Here is a 25,045-nt window from a genome sequence, read left to right on the forward strand (position 1 = left end):
TTTGTTTAGGAGTCTGACTTTGATCTTACGATAGCTATAGTTGTGGTCATTATTCCTAATCAGCATTATAACCTACCGCATTAATTAACCTACATTCCTTTGAACTCATAATAACTCCACAGTTGAGAGCGTGCTCTCCACTCTGTGTCAAGTCTGTCTTTGAAGTCAAGAGTATTCATGAGGGGCTACTGAAAAGAGAGGGCGGATTGTCAGGGAGAATTATTCGCTGATAATGATTTTCATTGTAGCAACTGTTATGATCGGCATCATTAGTCTTCCTCTGACAAATGACGAGCGTGAAACTTTAAGTAAACTTAAGCGTCAAGGACAGAGCAACAACACTGCAGGCTCTCCTCCAGTTCAAATAAATCTCTGCGTGCACCACTGGGCTCCTCTAAGGTTATTTGTTTTACACCTTTTTCTTTTTTTTTCAGTCCTTCGTAGCATGCCATCTGAAGCCTGGGAGAGGGAGTAGTAGTAATGTGTGCTTTCTCAGTTGCTGTGTTTTGTAGCCGCTGAACCTGACAACAATTCTTTTCCCATCACACCTTGCTTGTTGTGTGCACTTACAGTAGGATCGTGAAACAAGGAGAGCAGGTGGACACGTAAATATCAAAGTATATAAGCATATATGTATGTCTCTGTGATTCTGTGCACATTGGTGTCGGTACATTTCCACAGTCACACATGATTGATTGCAGCTTCAGAGCTACTCATGTGCGGGTCCCTCGCTACCTACCAGTGCTTGAAAAACAGTCACACGGCCGACACTGGAAAAAAATCCTGCTTGAATTTCTCTGAAGCTCTGCGGCGACAGGGAAATAGCCTTCGAGTCCCACTTGGAATGGTGGTCCTTTGATCGCTGACTCAAATAACAATGAAAATAATGCTGGAAGCTCCAATGTTGTGCGGCAGAGTTGCACCCGCGCTCCATTTAGCTGCCGCAGCAACAGCTTGGCGAACCCGGCTGATTGCTGTTCCAAGTTTTGGATGATTGATAGCTATGTGGCAGCTTCTGCTTACTGGAGTTCAGCAGCAGGACAGGAATAACTTATATGCTTTCCACGTGCAAAGATATGCTGTTTTACAGTATACACATAGATTACTTTCAATGATTATAATACTAATTTCGAAAACCAGGTTTTACCTAATTATCTCTGCAAAGACGGTTCAACTAATCAACTTTTCAAATGGACTCACTGCAGTAATTGAATAATAAGATCAGGTTTAAAGTTTAATATGTAGTTGTAATGGAGTAGGAATATTCATTATTTTCTAACACTCACTTAATCCTAAATTATAACTTCTAACTGCTTGAAACATAGTGATCTGTACACAATTTTACTCCACAAAAAGAGCACTGATATTTTATTGATTATGTTATTTATTTATTTTGTATTCTTGGTGAAATCTGTCATCCGTCCTCAGTGAAGTCAGAGGTCATGGTCAGCTACAGAATTGAAGTCCTGGAACAGGTTAGAAACAGATTGTAGACACTGTTGAACAGGAGACAATTTCTCTTACTGTGGACACAAACCTGGAATGATGGTGTCAAAGACAACCATCCAACCAAATTCTGTACTTCTTCCTGTTTGGATGAGCTTGCACTAGCATTATTTTGCTTTAAACAGACTTTCTGATGTAGATTAGTAAACAAACACATTTTGTCTAAGTTATTTAATGCCAAGACATTTAAACAAACTATGTACAAACAAATGATAGCACTATTTTGTGTTTGACTAAATGTATACACTAACACCCTTAATCCACTATATAGATAGGCTACAAAAAAAAAAAAGGTAATATTTCTTCCCTCTAAAATTTACATGAAGTACTTTGAAAATGAACTCCTCTACATCCAAATAACTGTCAATAATGTGCTAAAGTCAAGTTGGCTTGCCAAATGACAACGCTTAAACAACGCATTTTGTTGGCCTGGATTTTGCACCATAATGATGGAAGCAGAGTTTAAGGAGTAAAAAAGAGGCTTTTCATCAACCTCTTTCATAATTGGAGCTATCACAACTTTTTATCGCGGGCAAGACACATTTAGTTCCTGTCAAGAGTTTTTCAGATTCCCCTGCCACTTAAGTTCCTCTGTCAAGGTCACGGTATATTTGCACAGTGTGCCCGAGATGAAGGCTGTAATTTTTGCTGATATTATCTTGGAACCCAGGAATATTGTCATATATTACAGTCCATTAATTAAGGCGGCCATTACTCTACCCGTCCCTCTCATCTCATCTCTCCTTCTGAAACCCTTCCGTCCTCTATCACCCCTTTTACCCACTTATCACTTCATACTTTGTCTTATCCCCTTGTTAACTTTCTCCATGACCCCTCTTACATGCCTTTTACTCTTTCTTTTCGCCCTTCTTTGCTCTGTATCGCTTTATTCCAACTTTTATCTTCCCTATCTCCTTATGCTTTCTTCTGCTCTTTATCTTTTTACTCCCACAGTTTCATCTCTATCTGCGTTTCCCCATTTGGTTTAATAAATGAACGGCCTGGTATTAGCACTGACCTTCAGAGTTTGGCTCTCTGGGAAGGCTTAGGGTGATGTTAGCCATGTTATTAAACAATAAGATTAACACTGCAAGGGAGGTTTCTGCAGGCTTATGTGTTATTATCATTATTATGCAGGCTTGCCAAGGGGAAGTCAGAAAATATATTTATTAGATGCAGGGTTCATTATAAAAACAGATAATAACAATCTCATGCACTTTTTTGAGGGTTACTTGGCTGCCATTTATAGTGCACTATATAATTTAGCTTTTTCTGGTTTAGTTTTTTTTCTTCTAAAAATCATATTTATTTACATCTAGTTCACTTTAGAAATGCACCAAAAAAATTATCTGTTGAAATATTCATTCATATCTCAATTCTGAGGAAACCATGGCTGCGAAATGTCTCGTCCAAAACCAAATAATTACAGCAGTCCGCTGTGGGCTGAGACCGCCAGTCTGGCAAGAGACAACGTCACTAACGTTACAATGGGTCAACAGAATGTAAATTAGATGTTTAGATTTGTTTCTTTGCTGATGTGACAAAAAATAATGGGGATGAAATGCTCACCATGACGGATTACCTATGTCAAGCAAGACTACGAGTCGTCTCCCGTAACACAGTGGAAGGAATGGAAACCTGCGGCTGCCTGGATGGGGAAATCCAATTTGAAAACCCAGGGTGTAATTTGGGAAAAGTTCAGCAGTAATACAGCACTGTACTTCATACTCAGCTCATTCTCATTCCCAGGTCATCTATTATGCTTGACTAGTGCTAATGCTACTAGTTTGAAGCATAGGAGCAGTGACCAAGCAGCCATATTTAACCGGTTTGGAGTGAAAAGGTGTTGCCACACTGAATACTGTATGTAGGACATTTGGTGCTCGGGTTTTAAAAAGAAAACAGTTAGCATTTTTGATAAATAATGATAATACTAACTTCTGTGAGGAAGCCCTTTGTAGATTAAGCCTTTTATAAAGCCATTTTTATTTAATTTTTAGTTATTTAGAGGGATATACATATATATACTTAGTAGCAAATTTTTGCCTTCCCATTTTGTCATTGGTTGTGGTCATCAGTGTCCTCTTGCAGCAGGGAACATCATCTTGGACGTGCAGTGGTTAAAAAAAAAAAGAAGCAATTTGCTCTTTCATAAAATCCAATAAAAACAACTAAAAGTAGGATTCTTTAAGAACAAACTTTGAGCTGATTGAGACAGAAAAAGAAACCAGACACAGATAGCAAGTCAGACTGAAACCTGCCCAGACAAACAGATGAAGCAGGATGCAGTCATTTCTCACCCACCATTCGCTGTTTTTCTCTCTCCGCTGCAAAAAACCTACAGATGTTTCTGATCAAAGCAGTGTTATCCAGCTGTCCCACTCCTTTTCTCTCCTTCTCCCTGTAGCTGGCTCTCAGGAATCCTTCTCCCATTCCTCATTTCATGACCTCTCTAATCCAGGCTTGTAAAATATTAACTGCCCTACTCGCTCTCAACAATTCCTCCTCCCTCCTGTGCTGTCCCCCTTTCCTCTAACCACTCTTACCTCTTCATCTTCCCACTCCATCTCTCTTCCTCTTCCCTTCTTCCTCTCTTTTTACACTCCATCTTATCCTCCTTGCTTCCATGTTCCACTCCGAACACAGATATCTAAAATGTGAAGTATCAATTAACCCCGTTGCCTGCAAATCTTTCTGCCTTCTCCAGTGGCTTCCGCAAGCCAGATGATGAGGGCGATGATCCGACACACACACACACACACACACACACACACACGCACATAAACACGACACTGTACATCTACATGTGCGGTGGGTGCCGAGATAAGATGGCAGGAAACAGGAAGTTGATTTATTTGAGCGTTGGTGCCCTGACTCATGCACACATGCACAGAAAGCACACACACACACACACACACACACACACACAAACACTTACACAGCTGCAGCTGCCTCAGTGCTCACATGAAAGGAGAGGCAAATGCAGAGAGAGAGAGAGAGTGAATGTTAATCTCTCTGTGGGAAAGAGAGACAGGAGAGGATAAAGTGATAACTTAATTCCAAGATGTTTGCAGAGGAAGTGTATGTGTGAGAGCGTGTGTGTGGGTGGGGGCAGAAGTGTGTATGTTTGTGCATACTTCCTTACAAGTTTGTTTTTTTGGCGCCTGTGTGGCCTGCATGAGTGTGTGTGCGTGTGACCGTGTCACTACGCGTGGGCCGAGATCTGTGCATCAGTGTATTAATAAGTGCACTACCGTGAAGTGAAGGTGTCAACAGCAGTTTATTACGATGCTTATTATGTCATACAGCAGTTAATCGGATCTCTGTCTTATAAATCACTGGAGGGGGGGATTTAGCATTTTGCTGTGTCATACCTCACAGAAACATCTGAGGAACCTGCCTTACCAGCTTTGCCACATGCTGACTGAGGCAGTAAAAAAAGACTGGCTGTGAAACCAAAAGATTAGAAAACGGGGTGAAAAAAAAAGTACCTGTTTGAATTATCGTTCAAATTATAATATGCAGAATATGCACACATTTCAGCCTCCACTGTTCAGACCACGCAAATGGAAGCGTATTATATGAACGTTCATTGCTAGAGTTGCAAGTCATGATTATATCCATCAATCTCTCGATAGGTTTCTGATAAATTGATTAATTGCTTAGTCTATGAAATATAAAAATTCAGAACAAGACCACTAGTCCAGAATAATTAATTGTAATATAAATCATAGTAATATACAACAGAGAGCAGCGAATATTCATTTTTAATCCTTTATTTGTTTTTGTTGAAAGACCCTTATAGTAGGCCCACGCAGTTGTTACCTATTTGTCATTCAAAGCGGCCGTGCCCTTAATTATGCATTCACCTCACGTACAGTTGTCATGAATGGGGAAATTAACTTCCAAAATCTAATTTTGTACATGGCTGTAAACATTTATTTAAACATTTATTTAAACGTTTATTTTGTGCTGTTTTCATATGGGGTCAATAAGCCAAATATCAATTTACAGTGATATAAAAGAGACAAAAGCAGCACATTCAGTTGAAACCATCAAGGTAGGATAATCACAGGGGTTCTAATAACATGGCTCTGTTCTGTTGCAGTAGGTCATGACAGTGTGACAGTGAGCCAACATGCCCAATACCGGGACACTGAAGCTGAAGCATCTAATTCAGCCTCCGTTATTGTTATTATTTACACCTGTGCTTTTCCTGCATGTCAACATATCTTCCTGTGAAAAAGGGTCTATTACCAACACAGCGTTGGTAACTACCCTCGACAGAAGAACAGGATTTTCCAGACACAAGGCTGTCCATGATAACAACAAATCTGCGAGTATAGACTAAACCGTCTTTATGCAATGATCTGCACGATTTTCTCTTTGGCTTTCTCTAGTCAACATGTTTAACTGCGACATTAAAGCCTAACCTTCCGCCCTTTGCCAGTTTTTTTTATTATTTCAGCTTCACAGCCTTTACTATTCAAATTCAAACAAAGCCACTTTTGAGCTAGTGAAGCTAGGCAACATTATTTGCAACGTTATTATAAATATGTATGGCTTGAGGCTGCATAATGGTGTGAAATAATTGTTGAAATGATTTCAATAGCTGAGTGTCTGTGCTCACCAGACATTGAAAAGTCAAGTGAAGGGCCAAAACTGTAGGAGAGGTGGTGGATCAGAGGCCCTGAGCAACAGCCCAATCAGACTCTACCTATCCCGACTAAATCATTCTGAAAGTTAGGGTTGAGTCTTCAAGGCTTGGTTTTCTAAAAATACACACTTAAGGTCCAGTGTGTGGGATCTAGCAGTGTAGTTCTAGATTGCATCTTCACTCTCCCCTTCCAAGCACAGAGCAGAAACTACGGTGGTTGTGAAACGCGTGTCTGTTCTGGACTACTGTGGTTCAACGAAGCGGCCTCCATGGAAGTCTATAGATATTAAAGGCTCATACTAAGGCAGCAAAGTATAACTATTTTTACTTTTAGGTGATAATACCCTAATGAAAACATAGTTAAGTATTATATTCCATTTCTGTAAATAGATTTCCCCAAAAGTCTGGATTTCTATGTGTCTAACCTGAAAGCTTTCCACTTAAATTTTCAAGTAAAAAGTAAAATGAAGAAAATATGATCGATAAGCACTGCTCTACCAATCATTGTTCAGCTGTGTGCATTTTATTTCAATGTGTCAGTATAAGTGGCCCTGACAGCGTCAGAATGTGCAGCCATAGAATGAAAAAAATGTGATCTTCTAAACCTAAACTGATAATTCTCCTGGGCTCTATCTCTGTGTGTCAGCCAATCCAATATTTTACTGTTGGACTTTCAAAAGGCACGGCTCCCCTTAGGCATACAAATGCGATTCACTGATAAATGTGATAGTGAGTTACAGCCCGGCTGGAGTGCGACACGGTCTGATATGTACATGCCAATGAATCTACAAGGAGGGCTACACGCACGTTGAGAACTGCACATTGTCACAGACAAACACACACACACGCACACAGGCGCGCGCGCACACACACACACACACACACACACACACACAATGACAATGAAACACACATGCGAGCATTCACTGTCACAGACACACGAACACAGGGAGTATAACACTTTGTAGATGGTAAATCAGGATGCCAGTGCTGAACTTCAATTTCATTTCACGCCACTGTTGTGGAGTCAGATCATAACTTAGAGCTGGTTACTCTCACACACACACACACACACACACACACACACACATATACTTTAAAGGCACATGTGCACGCATGCACAGACAGGTAAAGTCATAGATGCAGAATGATAAAGCAACACTGTCGTATATATGAGAGGCAGATATTCCCTAAATTGAAATGCATACATGCACACACAGGCTCATGCAGCTGGTTTTCCATAATCAGAATTCATCAGTATTCTAATCTAGTCAAGAGGGTGTGTTTGCGTGTGTGTGTTTCATGGGTTGTGTGGTTGCTAAATACATCTCTGCATACACCTGTCAGAGTCTGTGTTAATGTCAGTCTGTTTAGCTGTGGGAGGATGTGTTTAAGTTTTGTGTGCACCGATGGCGCCAATGTAGAGGTCCCGGTTTATACTCTGCTGCTGCTCCACCAAACCTGAGCAAAATTTCAACTTCCTTACATGATTTTAAAAATGGAACAACTTTGAGTTGTAGAGAGATGCTTGTTAGAAAGTCATTTTGAAAGTTGACACACATGGACTTTAACAGCCTATATTTGATGAAACACTATGCTCTTTTTACAGAGGGTATGCTAGTTGTGAAACAGTGGCCCGGATAACAAATCATTTTACCCTAACTACTAAAAAGACCATTTGCTATTGATCACCAAAATTAGGCATATGAGTGGGCAATATTAATTGTCAGTGCCTTTCAAAGCAATCCATATGGCCATTACAGAAACAGCCACCTCTCAGGTTTTAGGTTAGTTTAGTTGAAACTTTGAGGACATGAAATCACATGCAGCTGCATAAATGTCATGGATGTCAAGATGGTAATGGTGAATGACATGATACTGCCATGCCTACATACATTATATGGTGTATATACTGTATGCATATATCACAGGTGCTATACCGGATTATTTGAAGCTTTTCTCTCCATTCAGTAAGCCTTAAGACAGCTTCCTCTAAGTTAATGTCCTCACTTCATCAAGAGATGTTTGATGATGCTGCAGTGGAAAGGTATAACAGTGTCCTGCCCAATGACACTTGATGTTTGAACAAGTAATTCTAGCAGTGTTTAATCAGCTAATCAAACAGTAAGGCTATTTGTTCTCATGAATATCCTCTCTGACACTTGGCTAATGGTAATTTGACCTAAATTGATCTTTTTGGTTTAATTACAGTTAATCAAGGATGCAAAAGATGAAGACAATGCATTTATGAGTATCCTTCTGTTCACATAGAGCAAACAACATGACAGTGATTCTCTGTGAGGCCATTTTTCAAGTGTACTGTGTAACATTTATACATTATGCAAATGCATGTGTGTGCATTTGTGTATATATACATATATGTATATATACTCTACATATCCCCATGAATTTATCTGTGCCAATGCATTTGTGTGTCAGTGTGCACAATTGTGTGTGCAGAGGTATGCGTGTTGTGTGTTTGCGGCTCGCCATCACTTCTGTCAGTTTAGTAAACAGCCCATGGACCCATATATCCAATTAATTCCTCGTGGGTTTTTGTGGATGTGTGTATGTGTGTCTTCATTATTCTTTAAATAGCCTCCTGACACAGATGTGTGCTTGTAATGCCCAGCAGGTCTTAGCATCGCTGACCTCACAACATGACATTATGTTGGTCTCTTTATGGTTTGGCTCTGGGAAAACACCAGTGCTGCTTAAGAACTACCCTCAGTGACCTGCAGAATCCTACTGGGAATAAAAAGTTCAACTTTCCTGTTACCATGAAAAACTAGTTGCGTTTTCCTGCCAACCCCTTGAACCACAGTGTTCCCTATTATATTAAAACAACTTGTTCCAACAGACACTAAAGGATGCAAAGGTATCCATATAGCTATGAAATGAAATTCAATGCTATGGGTTAAGACATGTCATAGTTGTCTAAAAATTTTGGGGAAATTTTTTTTTATTTTATTAAACATAAATTTCATGATAGACCTGGGTCTGCGGGGGTGGAGTTTAATGATGCATTTACAATCTTTTAGTTAGGTAACTTGATGGCGTCTGCTAAATTTTGAGTTATTACTCAGGACTTTAATAAATGATTGTTCTGTTTAAGGAGGTAAAAGATAACTAAAATAAATGAGTGATATAAATAAAGTTGATAAATAATATTTCATTTTTTATATATTTGAGATGCAATTTTAAATACCCATAAACATTTTGATTGATTGAAATTCTACATGTAGGTAGCATGCCTTTGCAGTTTAATGTTGGACCTCACTGCCTGCAATAATATAATAATAATACTGTAGCAGTATAAGTCTCTTTGATTTCATGAGATTTTTTGTTATTCGAGAATTATTTTATTACTGTTATAACTCACTTGACTTTTTCTTTATCGCAGTGAACAAAACTTGCCTACTTTTGTAAATAACTTAAGTTATCTGATATGCTTTGCCTCTAGGAGGGTCGTGCACTGTTTATTCATGAGTTGGCATCAACATAGAGACGTAGAATAATGAGCAAAAACAGTAAAATTGAAGCTTTGTGAAGGACATAGATGACAAGGATGATTCTTATTCTCATTTGGTAGGGAATAACAGTGTTCTAACACTGCTTACAACGCCCTGTATATTACCAAGAGATCAATAGCACTTGAGGCGAATGTCATTATGGTTATTAGGACTGCTTGTCTGTATGCTGATGAGGCACGAGGACATTATGCAGAGTGGTGTGGGAGCTCGTGCATATGTGTGTGAGTACATGAGTGTACTTGTAAGCATATCTACTTCTATTTCCACTGTTGCTATAAGGTGTATTATGCATGTGTGATATGTGTGCAGAATACTCATGATAAGTGGTATACCACTGATGAATGCTGAAGTTTCAGTCAGGTGCAGTTTCAAGGTGAGAAGGAGAGAAAGTGATGGAGAGGGGAGAGGGAAAGGTGAGCAGAGAGATAAGGGAAACACAGACAGTGAGAATAACTTACAGAAGGATAGACAAAGTCAGCAAATGGTTGTTACAGCATACACAGCTAAATGTAGCTAAATGTGCAATCACACCTCTCTGATCCATCATATGTTGTTATATCATCCCCAGTTACCCTACATTCCAACCAGTTTGAGTTAAAGGATGAGGATGAAATATTCTATATTTTTCTTATTGTCAACAAATCCCATAAAAAAAAAAAAAATGACAAAAGCCTACAATGAAATGATCCTGCTAACAAGAGCTGCCTGCCTCTATGTCATAGGCTGTTGTCCAAAAACAATTAAAACACATCAGTGAGCCACATCGTCACACAGTCCACGGCTGAACATAGTCCCCGACAAATGCCCTATTTGTTCCTCTTTAAGTAATATTAAGTGAAACAACTACAGCTGTTTTTGGAAATTACTTTGCTATCTTTGCAAATTAAAGCATATATTTGTAGTTATCAAAGATTCCCATTATCAGTGGAAACAAATGAGTCTGGGCTGAGTGCCACGGACAGGGAAGGGAATTCTAACTAAACTGTCGAAAGAGACAATACTGCGTTGTTGGGCTTTGAACAGAATTTGTTTACAATATGCAACGTTTAGAATAACCTTTAAGTGAGTGATAAAACATGCTGATAAATGACAATAATAGCCAAGGAGAAGTCCTACATCAGGACACCTTGGGATGTATGTATGTGTTCTTATGCATACACTACACTACACAAAATAAATAAATAAACAATCAATTATCAAAGTTTGTTTGTAGTCAGAGGTAAGGTCCTTGTCAGTGAGCTTTAGTATGTGATGGTGTTCATCGATGAGCACTATTGTTGCTATGGTAACCGACAGTTGATTATCTATTGCTTATTTTTAATGGACACCTGCCAGCCTGCCATTTTCTTTGTCTATGGCACAAGTCACAGGGATTCACAAGCAAGTCCATTACCTGTTGTTTACCAGTCTGGTTGCTAAAAACAGATCTATCTAATGTTTGCTATCAAGGAGAAAAAAAATGGCAGTTTCAGAAGAATTTCCAATACTGTTATTGAAACAACTCTAATCATTGGCATGTGACTTGTTAGCTTGAGAATTAATAATAACTGCTCAAGAAAGTTTGGTCTGATCTTCACATTTAGTCCACTAAGTTACATACCAACTTCAAAATAGTTTTCTGTTTTGCTAAGTTTTTACACTCCATAAGTACCTGATATAAATGCGTCTTTGGAGTTTAAACCAGCCGACAACAAAGGAGAGAGGACGAAAGAGGACAAAAGAGACAGAAAGGTAGAAGGGAGAGACAGACTGAACTAAATGAGAGAAATAGGCTGGGAAAGACGAGAGCACTGGGGAAACTGAAAGTTCAAAGCGGGATATGCATCGAGGCAGATGGCAGGGTGGGAAGTAAGGAGACGGGGTGTAGGACGCGAGATACAGATAGAGACAGACTGCTGGAGAGTGAGAAGAGGACGAGAGCGTTAACTTTGATACGACAGGAGAAAGACGAGAAGAAGTTAAAGGGAGAGGACAGAAACGAAACGGAGAGATAGGGGCAAGGAGCAAAGGCTAGAGAGATGAATGGATATTGGAAAAGACAGAGGTAGAGAAAGAGTGATGTAACCCGAGAAGATAAGAGGGATGGGATGTGGCAGTGCGGGGGGGTCAAAGAATCAGTGCTGTGTTGAGACTCTCAAGGACATTCACAGGAAAAAAGGTCATTTCAGCTAAATATTCTAAGGGGCATGCTCTTCATCCAACTTCTTTGTTTTTGATAATAAATGCTCCTTTCTGATGACATCAGTTGGAAGAGGATTATGACTTCACTCTTCTACTTTGACAACAGTGTAATGCCACCTAAAGGTGGTCAAAGGAATTTTAGGCTTGGGGATTTTCTAAGTTATTAAAAGATTTGAATATTATGTTTTCTCACTTTGACAACATAGTAGATTTAATAAATAGCACTTTGGCATGTCTTGTAGGATTATGATTTTTTTTTCACCAGAAACTGCATGAATGTTCACTGACTTACAAATATACTCCAAGAAAGTATCTCCTCTCTTCACTTACTTGTCACATAAAGCACAAGGGCAGCAGCGTCATCATCAAAGCTAACATCAAAGTCAACGTTTTTTTTTTCTTTTTACTAAGATGGAAATAACTTTTTATGTAAATAAAGTCACACATCCGTTCAAAGTTGACAGAGGAGGAGATCAAAGGAAATTGGCATTTCTTGCCACTCACATGCATATGCACGCACATTATTTGGACTCGAAATGGGGGTGGCAAGCATGGAGATAACTGGGATGGACAGAAGAAGGGGAAAAAAAGGCAGAAAAAATGTTAGATGACATGCATGAGAAACAGAGGTGCTGGGGAGGTTGAGGGGGAATGAGCGGCAGACAGAGAGGAAGACAGAAAGAGAGAACAAACAGTGTCGGGGTAATGGGGACAGGGATCTCGGCCTACTGAATATAGATGGCTCTGGTATGGGACATGAAATATATATGAAACACTAGGTTGACATCTGTATCAGCTGCGTTGAGAGGCATGTTTGAGGAAGCCAGCTCCAGTGGAAAACAGCAAAATGAGAGGTATTGTATTAAGAAAGAAAAGAGGGAGGGAACAGAGAGACAAAGGAAAAGACACGGAGAGAGACATCAGAGCAAGACAAGGATCTTGACAGCATTTGATCCCAGGCCAATGGGGGCACTTTTTTTTTTTCTTTTCTTCTTGACAAGGGCTTTTCCTAAGATGGGGATCAATATTTTATTGTTGTTTCTCGTTGTGCTGTTGATCCTCAGTGTTTAAGTGTTAATCTGAGGTCTTCACTTGGCGTGGTCGTGACAGGGCCCTTGGGACTTATAAACAGAGCAGGGCTACTAACCCCAGTGTCTTGGCTAAAACTCCCATTAGGCCCTCATATGCCCCTTATCCCCCGGGGTCACGGCCCCTACAACTTTTCTGAACCCGTGCACAAAGGCAGTGTTGGTGTCAGGGGTGAGGTCGTTGACAGAAGGATAAAAGCAACAAGTCAGAAAAGATTTTTTATTTATTCTTTTTTTTACTTTAGCTAAATTCTTCCTCTTTTTTTTACCTTAAAAATAGCAATTTTCCCTCTTCCCTAAGTCTTCGGTGAAACTGTATCATACTTGCTGTATGGAACAAATTGCTTTCTTTTCCCAGTCTTTACCCACTATGAAGGGTTGGTCATATTTGGAAGAAAATAGAAAAAATGGTCAAATGTTTCCCCTTTGTCATTCCCAGCTACTCTAGTTAAGTGGCAAAGCAATGTGTTTAGGTGGACTAATAGATAACCCAAATTGATTGAAAAAGATTGAATTGAAATATTTCAAATAATAATTATTTCCATTATCCATATTCAGTTAATTATACGCTTTATCAAGTAACAAATTCTACCTTTTGCTCCTGTCTGTTTGTTGTTGCTAGCAACCAGTGTGATATAAAAAGCAGAAATGTCCACACAGAATATTTAGCTTGTTGCATATCCTGATGTGACTATTGAGCCTTTGTCTGTCTCCAGTTGCTAGGAGCCAGTGTGCACAGAGGGCAGTAATTTAACCACGCAGATATTTCACTTGTTATTAGCCGTTGATATCACTAACACTTAATCTTCTGCCTCTGTCTGTTTCCAGTTGCTAGGAACCAGTATGAGCGAATGAGCAGTGATGTCACCATGCAGTGCGGCTCCCTGGACAATGACGCATCAGTGTCATGGAAGGTGAACGGGACAGACGTGAAGGCCCAGCACCATCTAGAGGGTCCCAGACTGATGCTGACCGGAGTGGACCTCAGCCACAACGGACTGTACAGCTGCTTTCAGAACCCGCACGGAGAGAGACGCGACACCATCTTCCTCCACATCGGCAGTAAGTAGCCAGACAATTGCCCGCTGAATAATATTTCAAATAAGACATGATGAATCTTTAATCATCCCAAAGGGGACACAGTCATTGCAGCAGTAAAGAGTGAAAGGAAAAAGCAGAATAGAAATGACCACGGTGCAATTACAACTCCAACAAAAATGCATGAATTATTAATGAGAAGTTTTATGAGTTTGAACTTGTATGTACTGTAAATGCAAAAGCAAAGACAAAAATAATACACAAAAATACAGAACCTAACAGCTATAATTAAGGGTTGTGACTTCAACCACCATGGAAATGTAATGATTATGTTATGGCTGTTATGGCAGTCCTGCTGGTTGTTGTACCAGCTATGTGTGGGTTTAAACATAGCTTATTGGACGTAGTGGGGATGTAATGTTGTGACTTAAGGCGTTGCACCATACAAGTTACTGACAATGTAAGATACAACTTAAAATGTACACCTCCTCTCAGCAGTTCTTTCATTATCATGTTGTCAGTCGTTGCAAAGATGGTTGGGACTTTGATTCAAACTGGGGGCACATTGCCTTTTAACAAACTACATTCATGTACATTTACAGCGCCAGCGGCATCCAGGCTCAGTATTTCTCTGTGCAGCTACTTTTATTAGACGTAGGTACTAGTGTGATGCTGTTTGATATAGGAATTTCTGCTGGCTCCACTTGGTTGCTTGTAACAAGACATTGTAATTTTTTAGGCGTTGACTTCAGCAGGATCTTTTTACCAAGATGGAAGAATTGCTTTATTCAAAACTTTATCATCGTTGTTGCTCTAGGTAACAAGTGTTCATTCTGGTAGCTGGTGTTGAGCTTGCTAGCTTAAGAGGGGGAGGGCATGTGATTGGCTGAGTGGTGAGAGGGTGGCGACCACTGTCCTAGGAAGGGGCATTATCAATTAAAAAGTACAAATGTTATATGAAATAAAAGCAGACCCTTTGAGTAATATATGAATTATTATTTGTTTGTTGTTTCATTTAAATATTTTCTACAATTTATTCAAGTGATTATTTTTTCACACTTTGGAGTGGCTTTTAAACATATTTACATATTGCACAGTAAAACTGTTTAGCTAATTGACAATTGTAATAGTAGTTAATATTTCAAGAGCAGTTTCATTTCAATTTTAAACACAAATATAAAACTTGAATTGTCATGATAGCAGTCCTTACAGTAGAACCGGCTGCCAGCTGACAAGCTCTAATGATTAGTTGTTAAAATGACATTTGGTCATTTTGCAGTTATGGCTGTGCATTTTAATAATCATACAAAAGCTAAATGAGTGTCAATTTAATGGCATGTCACAGTGGCCCACGAGTTGGCAATGGCCTCCTTTGAGATCCATTATTCTGACGTGGAGATTTTATACACTGGGCCGGTGCATAATAATAATGCTGTTGAGATAGGATAGACTTGTAAATGACAAGTACCCCTGAGGACAATTGTCATGAAAACCGCTTTGTTAAATGTGGTATTTAGCTAAAGTACTCAGGGAGAGAAATCTTTATTTGGTCATTGTTTGAACGTTTTCTCTTAGATGCTTGATTTTGCATGGCTTGTTGTAACATTAGGTAAATCTAATATAAATTACTATTATGAATTAGTACTTACATTATGACTAGTACTTGTGTGCAAAGATTCTACCATATATAGTCAAGTAAACATCATTGTCTTTATCTAAGGCAAAACCAGTATCTTGAGTTTTATTTATATTACATCCACTAATGCGGCAGATTTATTGTGACAACTGCCTCTTCTGATCTGCACCTGAGCCACCTCCTTTCTCCTTCAGTGTGGCTATTTGAATACATCTGTCAATGCAATAATGCTCCATGATTGATGGCAGCCTGTCTATTCTTAAATGACAGGTTTAAGAAAAAACATTTCCTAGTCAACAGTGAATTAATAGTTTTCTTTTTGTGGCAGGAAAAAAAAAAAAAAAGCAGGGATGCACTTCTGCATTATCTCTGCTGGCCAGCATTTCCTCACATTACAGGCTAAGTGATCACTTCCCATCTCCTTCCATTTGAGTCTGTTGGTAGCATAAGAAATAGCAACATTTTAAATTAAATTTCCACAGGAATCATACTGCAGCTGCTAGCTGGCTAGCAGGTGAAATTAGATATCGCTTTGGCATCAGTCATGGCAGGCCACTTCAGAACGATGCCAAAAGTGACACTGTTTGATACACTGCAGAAGAAAAGCCTTGATTCATCATTCCCATGGCTTTGAAAAATATGAGCAAATACCAGTTTTCCTCTTTCTGACAGTATTACATTATATGGAGGCCACCTCAGGTCTAAATCATAGAAAGGTAGATTGAAAGAAAAGTAGACTGGTCCAGTGGAGTCCAAATGTTACCACAGTAAGGGGCTTTGTAATTAATCTTATACATACCATATAAACAAATATATGTTCCTATTTAATCACCCAAACGCAATGTGAGAAATTAAACAAATCAGTAGAGTGACAGAATCACCTTTTTGCAAAAGTGGTCTCCATCAGCTGACCAGGAAACCACACCTGTGTGATTCCATCCACTTGTCAACGGGGCCAATAGAAAGCCAAGCACACCACCCATCAAGATTTCATTCCCAACTGATGTTAAATGTAACATTTCCACAAAAATGTTTGATGAATGAGACTGTATGGGAGTGTGACAGTTTGGTTAATCATATCAGCAATGATGAATTACTGAATGCTGAAATCATACTGAATTAATGAGAGTTTTATGTTAGGGTAGATTATGTCAGCAGGGTGAATGATGCAATGCATAAACAGACCAGAATATGTGTGTGTGTGTGTGTGTGTGTGTGTGTGTGTGTGTGTGTGTGTGTGTGTGTGTGTGTGTGTGTGTGTGTGTGTGTGTGTGTGAGAGAGAGAGAGAGAGAGAGAGAGAGAGAGAGAGAGATGGAGAAGTGTATACCCCATGCCTGTGTGCAACACTTTGGTGGTCTCAAATGGTGTGTGTGTGAATTACATTGTGTAACTATTCATCAGGGGTCAATTACAAGTTTGTGAGAACAATACCTCAGTGGTCTAGCCTGGTTGTGAATATAATTACCTTGATAACAGTTGGCAATTTTATGACATGTTCAAGGCACACACAGGGGTGACTTTAATTCTGCCTTTCAAACTACAGACACTCAGATCATCATCTCATATCCTTCCTCTTTGTCCCTCTTTGTTTAGTTGCCTTTTTCAATCTGCTTTTTATCTGTTATCAATACTTTGCTGTTTCCTGCTAATTCGGTGCTTTCCTCAAATGTTCTTTGTCTTTTCTCTCTCTCTCTCTTTCTCTCTATTTTCTGCATTTTCATTATGTTAACTGTCACCTACAAAACTTTTTGTAAGTGTTGTGCAGATACAGTGATAATGACATCATGACAGGCTACACTTGTTATGATTATCATCATGTTGATAGTTTGATTTTATGCAGTGTTTATTACTCACACCAGGGGCTTGTTATGTTTTACACTGATAGAAGTGTTATCAGGAGAACAGCACAGAACCATCTGTCTGTGCCTTTTTAAATTTTCTCCTTCACTCTTTGTCTCTCTTTTCCTCAGACTTTGTGATTATCTCTCATCTTTATCTTTTTCTTACCCTTTCCTACATCCATTCTTTATTTCCTCTATCATCCCTCTCCCTCTTTCTCTCCGAATCCTCCAGACGTCCTCTCCCCCTCCATCTCTCTCTGTGTCAGTGTTTTGGTTTGTAGTTTATGGCAGCATCTGTTAGCTCTGTGTTTACACTGGTTTGCATTAAGAACAGAGGACGTCATACTATGACCCTCGAACCCAGCTATGTGTATGTGTGCTTGCTCCACCTTCACACCAATTTTATGGAGCCTTTGTGATCTTTCTCCAGGAGTGTGTCAACATAATGTCAGGACAAGGAGACCACAGTTGTGTATATGTGTGTGTTAATTTTTATGTGAAAGTTTAGTGCTGCCGTGATGTCTGTTTCTATTCCCCTTTGCCTTATTCCACCGCTGTATATAGCCTAGCAATAGGATGTTTACATTCTGTCCGTCGCACGCACAAAGAATGCACACAATACTTTAAAAAAACGACAAATTCTCATGAATATCAAATCGTGTGTATGTAGATGGATAAAAGGAAGTACTTTACTAGTGTCCGTGCTTTTGTGTGTGCGTGTGTTAAGCTGATATGCATGTGGCAGGATGTTATTGCCCTATGGTGTTTTAAAAAAAGGTGCCTATCTCATCTGGAAGCAAACACACATAAGCGCAGACCCACAAAAGCACACTCCAACACCAGAGTACTCAAGAGAGTGATGTACAGTTGTAGAGATATGGATGACAGACTGATAAAGAAAAATGGAATAGCATGGACAGTAAACATTTATCATAATTTAACAGGCAAGAGGTCATAAAACAAAACAAAAAAAAAAAAAAAACTTTTTGTGAAACACTTCCTTTGCTGTCACAACAGGAAAGTTATTGCTGTCTTGCCCTTTTCTGTCTTTGTCCATTCTTCTATCTACTGCTGTCTTCAATGGCCGTCAGCTAAACAATTTATAGCATCACAACACGGGCTGCACCCATCCAGTTATTCAGTTATTTTAGCCTCCCAGCTAACACAACGTCAACTGCAGTGAGTCATATATCCAGCCAGTCACCCTGGTAACCTGTCACACAGTCAGCCTGCCAGACACATAGTCTTCCAGCCGAGCCAGTCAGATAGCAGATCTCATAACACCTATTGCACCAATATAGGGTACCGCACCATTTATTTACACCATCACTGAGCAGGTATATATCAAGTATATTATCAAGCTATATTGCAGCGTAAGTAGTATCAGTGCAGCCAGACATCTACTTACAATGTAGCTGTTGACTTTACTCTCTAATATCTAATTAAACGGAATAGTTTGAAGGAAATTCAAACAGAAAAGTTCAGCTAGTGCAGCCAGCAGTTGCAGGGACCTTATGGTTAGCTTGGCTATTTAGCCTGCTAGATAGACGACTGCTAGACCAGCATTTGTTTTGGTGAGAGTGACAAAGCATTTGCAAGATCAATACTTGTGATTTGACATTATTTGTGGGACTTTGCTTGAAATAAATGTTTATATGCCTTGCCACAGAGCACAGAAGTTTACATTATTAACAGAAAAAGGAATGTTCAAAAACCTGTGTGCAGTGGTTATGCATAAGCTGTGAAGGATGGACATAAAATATGGGCATATATTGCATAAGGGGCATCCTCCATCATAACCATCACTTCCTAAATGCGATGATTTGGTGCAGAGCTGTGAAATCGCAATGGCCCTCCAAACATCAGGACATGCATATCTAAAAGCTCTGTCGCTGATCACTCCCCATCTGTAGAGCCCTTTAGTCAGTCACTCAGCCTGCCAGCTGACACCAGGAAAGAATAAGTAGTCTTTTTTTACCCAAGTTCTTGACAGATACTTCACAGGACAATCAGGCCTTTAGACTGAGCACTCCCATTACTGAAATTACAAGATTTTAAACATCTTTAATGAAGAATAACATTTATACTATGAGCAAGAGTGGTGTCTGTTTAGTAATGAATTTCTACCATCAATCATCTCACAAGAAAGGGGTTTCTAGGTTTGACATTGAGTCATTCTTGTAAACAAATCTAGTCTGAGCCACTCTGCGATCATTGCAGCGCCATTATGTAAACTGTGTTGTGGTGTAGACTTCTTTTCCTTAACGCTACAAATGATAACAGAAGTTTTAACCGCCAGTGTTGTGGGTTGGCTGATGAGGCCACGTCCATTTGGCTTAAGGCGCGTGTGTGTGTGTGTGTGTGTGTCTGTGTCTGTGTCTGTGTGTGTGTGTTTGGTTAGTACTGAAAGCCCTCAGAAAAAGGGAAAGCCCACTTAGAAGGACACTCTTTGTCCTTAAAAAACACCTTTCAGTCTCTGTCAGTCTAACACATATTTAAGGCCAAGTGTCTGGCATGTTCATGTGTTTTTTTCCACTGGCATAGAGTATGGTATGTGTCACCAACATACTGACAGATATACAACATGAGAGGATACACATTTAAACCGTTTTGTTGTATCAATCCCCTACCATCTATGGGTGCATTAAGCCATGTGGGCAAATGTTTTTCAAATCAACGAGGAAGACAGCTTTGATGGAAAAATTAAACATTGTAGCACAGAGAAATGAAAACTGTGAGTTACCAAAAGCATAAACATCCATGTCTGGAAGGATTTATAATCTTAGTAACTTAATCTTTGAGCAGATAGTTTATGATTTAAATCAAAATTAGACTTTAATTGAGGCTGATTGTGTTTAGATAACATTTACTATTTTGCTTCTTTTGGATTCTTTCTTTAAAAGGGGGAAAAAAAATTCAAATGGCACCTTACCCTATAACAATAAATCTGTGAATACAAAGGCACACAATAGTTTACATTTGAGGACATTGCAGTGGCATATGTTCACTCTCTAAGGCCTTGCGCTAACCTTAATTGTAACCAATACATGTGTGGTCCTCGCCCTTATCTTAACCAGCAGATATAGTTTAATTAAAATTAAGTCAGGCACACAAATTGAGTTCACATTTAGGTAGTCCATTCCTGCTCCTTGGTTAAATCAAATGTTTACCCCCCAAACCTTTAGGCTATGAAAGACCATGCACATACAGTATACTCACAAACTTTGAGTTTCACTATGGATGAATTGAAGGAGGAGTGAGTTCTCTTGTAAGATTCATGCACATCTCCTCCCCTCAGGCAACTTATTTCACACACACACACACACACACACACACACACACACACACACACCAATTGGTATCTATTTCCTTACCCTGGGCAGCTTGTTTTTGTGTGTATCCCCACATATACACACACACACACACACACACACTCAAGGGATCTGTGCTACATTGCTGGGTAATGGAATTGTCTTGTATCCTTGCAGACAGATCGCTATGGAGCAGGGTGAATACGTAGAGCCATCTCCTCTGGGACTTCCTGTTTAAACCAGGAAGTATTTGCCCCCCTGCATGTAAGGCCACTGCTAGAACTACTCAGCTTCCATTTTAATTACTCCCCCTGCTTGTCCCAGTGCTCGGCCAATCATAATAAATAGAAAATACCTGCGTGGAGGATTTACAAAGAATTTGGTCACAGTTTGTCAACCTCAGCTGGTCCCTTGGGTCTCGTTTCTGTCAGCAAGGGATGCAGCCCAGCCTGCAGAAACCTTGCGAAATTAGTATTTTAAAGTCTTAAATATTAAAATGCGTGTTCGGAAAGTAAGAAATGGTCACATTTTAAATCAGAAATAGCCTGACTCTTGGCAACAGGGTAGAAATGATCGAATCTTGATTTTTTGGTACTGCCACATGTTTTTTTTTTATTTATAAAGAATTTTAGGAAATTATCGTATCTTGTCTTTTTTATCCTGTGGAGATCTGCCAAAACCTTAATTCGTAGCCCAAGTCTGTAGTGCCACAGAGTGTCCTTGAGCAAGACCAGGACTGTCTATACTCCAGAGGGGATTGTACTGTATAGCTGACCTCTGACTTCTTAACAGAAAATAGGACTTTCCTGTAGAAATCAATAAAGCATGAACTGAAGCTTTTGTCTAGAAGACTAATGCTAAGTGTAAATCGAGCCAGAGTACATCTTGGTCGTCCTTTTTTTTCCCTCCCCCCCACTGTCTTCTGTATCTTAGGTGTTGTACTAAACATCCGAATATCCATCCATGTCACTGCACGTCTCTCCTTTCACTCTTTCTCCCCCCATAACAGTTTTTCCTCTTTTGTTCCGCTCCATATCGCCAATTTCTTGCCTCTCCATTTTTTGCTCTATTTGCAGGACAACAGCAACCCCCATCACTTTATTGTAGCAGACAACCATAACAAATGGGAAAATGGGCCCGGTTTAGGAAGTCAATGGGAAGCCATGAGGGAAACTCAAACATATTAAAAAAAAAAAAAAAAAAAGAGTCATTGTGTGCTTTGGCCTCTTTGTATCCGTTGGGTATCAGGAGTAATCTGGTAAGACAGATTGTTTTCCCTTTCCTTCTCTCTGAATGCTACTGTTTCAAAGACAGTGTGGCGAAAATCGTTAGCAGCGTTAAGGCCTGAAGAAAATACTCAGAGTGCTTGCTTGCTTTTGATATTATTAGGTGTTGTCCGTCCAGAATTCTAAACAGTATATGCATTTATATGTCAGATTAGAGCTCACATTTCCTGTGGATCCAATATAAAGTCGCACCTATACACACATACACGTGCAAAAGTTGTAATTTCTCAAGACTTATTCAGGTCTTTATTTCCCCTTTTTAACATATTTTCTTCCCTGTACTCCTCCTCCACTCTGTTCTGCCATCACTCTCACCCATTTTTTTTTTTGACTGCTGTAACTTTTTCCCTCCTTTTAAATCTTAAAATTCTAGCCCCGAACTTGTTTCTGTCTCATTCTATTTCCTTCTTTCTCCTCCACTAATCCTCTTATACCATCCCCTATAGTCCATCCCCTATCACCCATTACTTTCTCCTCTTCTTGTCATCTCTGTCCCTGTAGTGTGGTGTGTACAAGCTTCTGTAGAATGTTATCCTCGCTGGATATGATGTATGTTAGTATTGCGCAGCTGCAATCGCCATCGTCAGTGCAGATAAACACAATCTGTTGAATGCTAATCAACCGGTGTCATCTTATGCTCACAGAGAGAGTTTCTGTTTCAGACGCAGAGAGGTTAGAGGAGTAAGAGAAAGTTGCAAATGCAAGCTGAAGTTAATAACAGGGCCCTGGAGATCAAGTTGGCAAGTTGTAGTCTCCCCAGGAAAGAAGCTGAAGTGGAGGGAGACCAAGTTAGATAAAGCACAGCGAGAGACAGAGGAGCTTAGATTAAGGAACAGGAGCCTAACACAGGAAATAGTACAGGTAGAAAGGATACAGGATCTTTGTGGGGATTTAGCAAAAAAATGAAATTGTGCATGCAGCGATGAGAAAAAGTCAAATAGGCGCTGTACTTTTTTTTTTTTTGCTTGAAAAATATGAACTGTTATTACATTTAAAAAAAAAAGATGGGGCCTAAGATGGCTTTAGCAGATGAAGAGAGGACACGGAAACGCAACTAATTGGCATCTGGGTTAAACACAAATGGTAAAAACCAAGCAAAGTCTCACCCAATAAAATGAAAGAACACAACAACATGATGATCAACATATGAGCTCATAAAAATGTATCATCACATATTAAATAAGGGTAGTTAAAAAACATTAAGATATGGCAGCGTATGGTTGTGATCAGATACGATGTGATTTTAAAGCACATATTTGCTGGTAGCACAAAAAAAACAAAAAACAAAACCAGAGCATTAGAGACACATTTGCCTGCCTGCTCTTGAGTATGTATTTAAAGTTACTCTCCCTCAAGGCGTAGCTCTTTGTGCTTGCTCAACTCAACTGCTGCTGTGTGTGATGAAGTTGAGACATGGGCAACCTGTGAAGTGCCCACATCCTCTTTAAAAACACAAGGCTTCTGGTTTTGTTTTTGTTTTCTTCGGTGGCATTAAAGCCAACTGGAGTGAACTTTAGCGGGCTGAACTTGAGTAGCTGGAGCATCACTTTTAGTCTTCTAATATGCTGCTCCTTGCTCCAATTAAATTTGCAATGCTCCAGCTCCGTTCCACTCAAATGCTCTGCATGAAACAAAACCATGGAAGTATATCTGGTAATTGGCAGTGTAAGATGAGTGTGTTTTGTCTGCCCTAAACCTTCTTGTTCATTGTTTCCTTTTACTAATCCCACTTCTTCTCTTGCTTTCTGTGTCAATCTTTAAAATGCACAGCCTTCGTCTTTTATGCACACCCTCCTCGATATTTCATAGATTGCTAATCATTGCAGTAACAGGTTTAAAATGGCCCCGGGGCCGACAAATTGGATTGATTGGTTATCTTTGATTCAAAAGGTGCTTTTTGATCAACTTTATCTGATTAAAAAAAATAATCTGTAAATTGAAGTCAGCCAGGGTTTCTCTCTCTCTCTCTCTCTCTCTCTCTCTCTCTCTCTCTCTCTCTCTCTCTCTCTCTCTGCATTTCTTCTCTTGTCTTTCTGTTTCCCTTTTTCACTCTAATTACCCATCCAGAGGTAGTGGAATAAACCGACTGACTGTATTATTATCTTGTCTCCTCTGTTCGCTCCGCTTTCTTACAGTTGACATGCAGCAAAACAGAAATGTCTGTGCTTCGTGTATGTGTGTATGTATGTATGTGTGTGTATATATACAGTATATGCTGGTTGTTTATGTAGGTGTTGCTGCTTTTGGGCGCATTTGTGTGTGCTTCATATTAATTTGTCACTCTGTCTTTGTGGGTGCGCGTACACATCTTTTTTTTAATGCCAGAATTTGCAGCTTTTTGTGTGTGTGTGTGTGTGTGTGTGTGTGTGTGTGTGTGAGAGAGTGTGTGTGTGTGTGTGTGTGTGTGTGTGTGTGTGTGTGTGTGTGTGTGTGTGTGTGTGTGTGTGTGTGTGTGTGTGTGTGTGTGTGTGTGTGTGGTGTGTGAGAGAGAGAGAGTATGCGTGTGTCTGTGCGTCAGTGGCTGTCACTGTGTGTTTTGTTTTTATGCCAAGAAGGTAAAGGCCTGTTCCCTCTTGATTAGTGTCCAGTGAAATAGAAATTTCAGGGCTGTCTCGGCCCTTTTACGACGCTGTGTGTGTGTGTGGCTGTGTATATGTGTGTGTTAGAGAGAGAGAGAGAGAGAGAGAGAGAGAGAGAGAAAAAGAGAGACTTTGACCAGAAAGTATTCCCCCTGCTTCAGTGTCCAGCAGTGAGGTTGAGCAGTTTGCTCCACTGACGTCAAGCAACTGAGGAATGGTCAGATATCCATGAAAACATGTTCACCGGCCATTTGTGTGTGTGTGTGTGTGTCTGTGTGTGTCTGTGTGTGGCTGCAAAAGAGATTCAAATGTCAAATGTTTTTAGAGGTAAAACTGTCCACTCCTGCTGACCCTTTCAGCCAGCCCTGTCACATCCATTCAGTTTAAT

The 25,045-nt window shown here is 39.7% G+C and overlaps 1 protein-coding gene across 4 annotated transcripts in view; it reads left to right on the forward strand.

Annotated features, from left to right (window-relative positions):
• cntfr (ciliary neurotrophic factor receptor) overlaps positions 1-25,045 on the forward strand; it is a 219,090-nt gene that overhangs the window by 113,276 nt on the left and 80,769 nt on the right. For all 4 annotated transcript variants that reach the window (XM_051413080.1, XM_051413078.1, XM_051413076.1 and 1 more), the window contains one exon: positions 13,794-14,027. In XM_051413080.1, the coding sequence (XP_051269040.1) occupies positions 13,794-14,027 (234 nt within the window). The remainder of the gene's footprint in view (positions 1-13,793; positions 14,028-25,045) is intronic.

The sequence above is a fragment of the Dicentrarchus labrax genome, unplaced genomic scaffold (assembly GCF_905237075.1).
Source record: "Dicentrarchus labrax unplaced genomic scaffold, dlabrax2021, whole genome shotgun sequence".
In the NCBI taxonomy this organism is placed as follows: Eukaryota; Metazoa; Chordata; class Actinopteri; family Moronidae; genus Dicentrarchus; species Dicentrarchus labrax.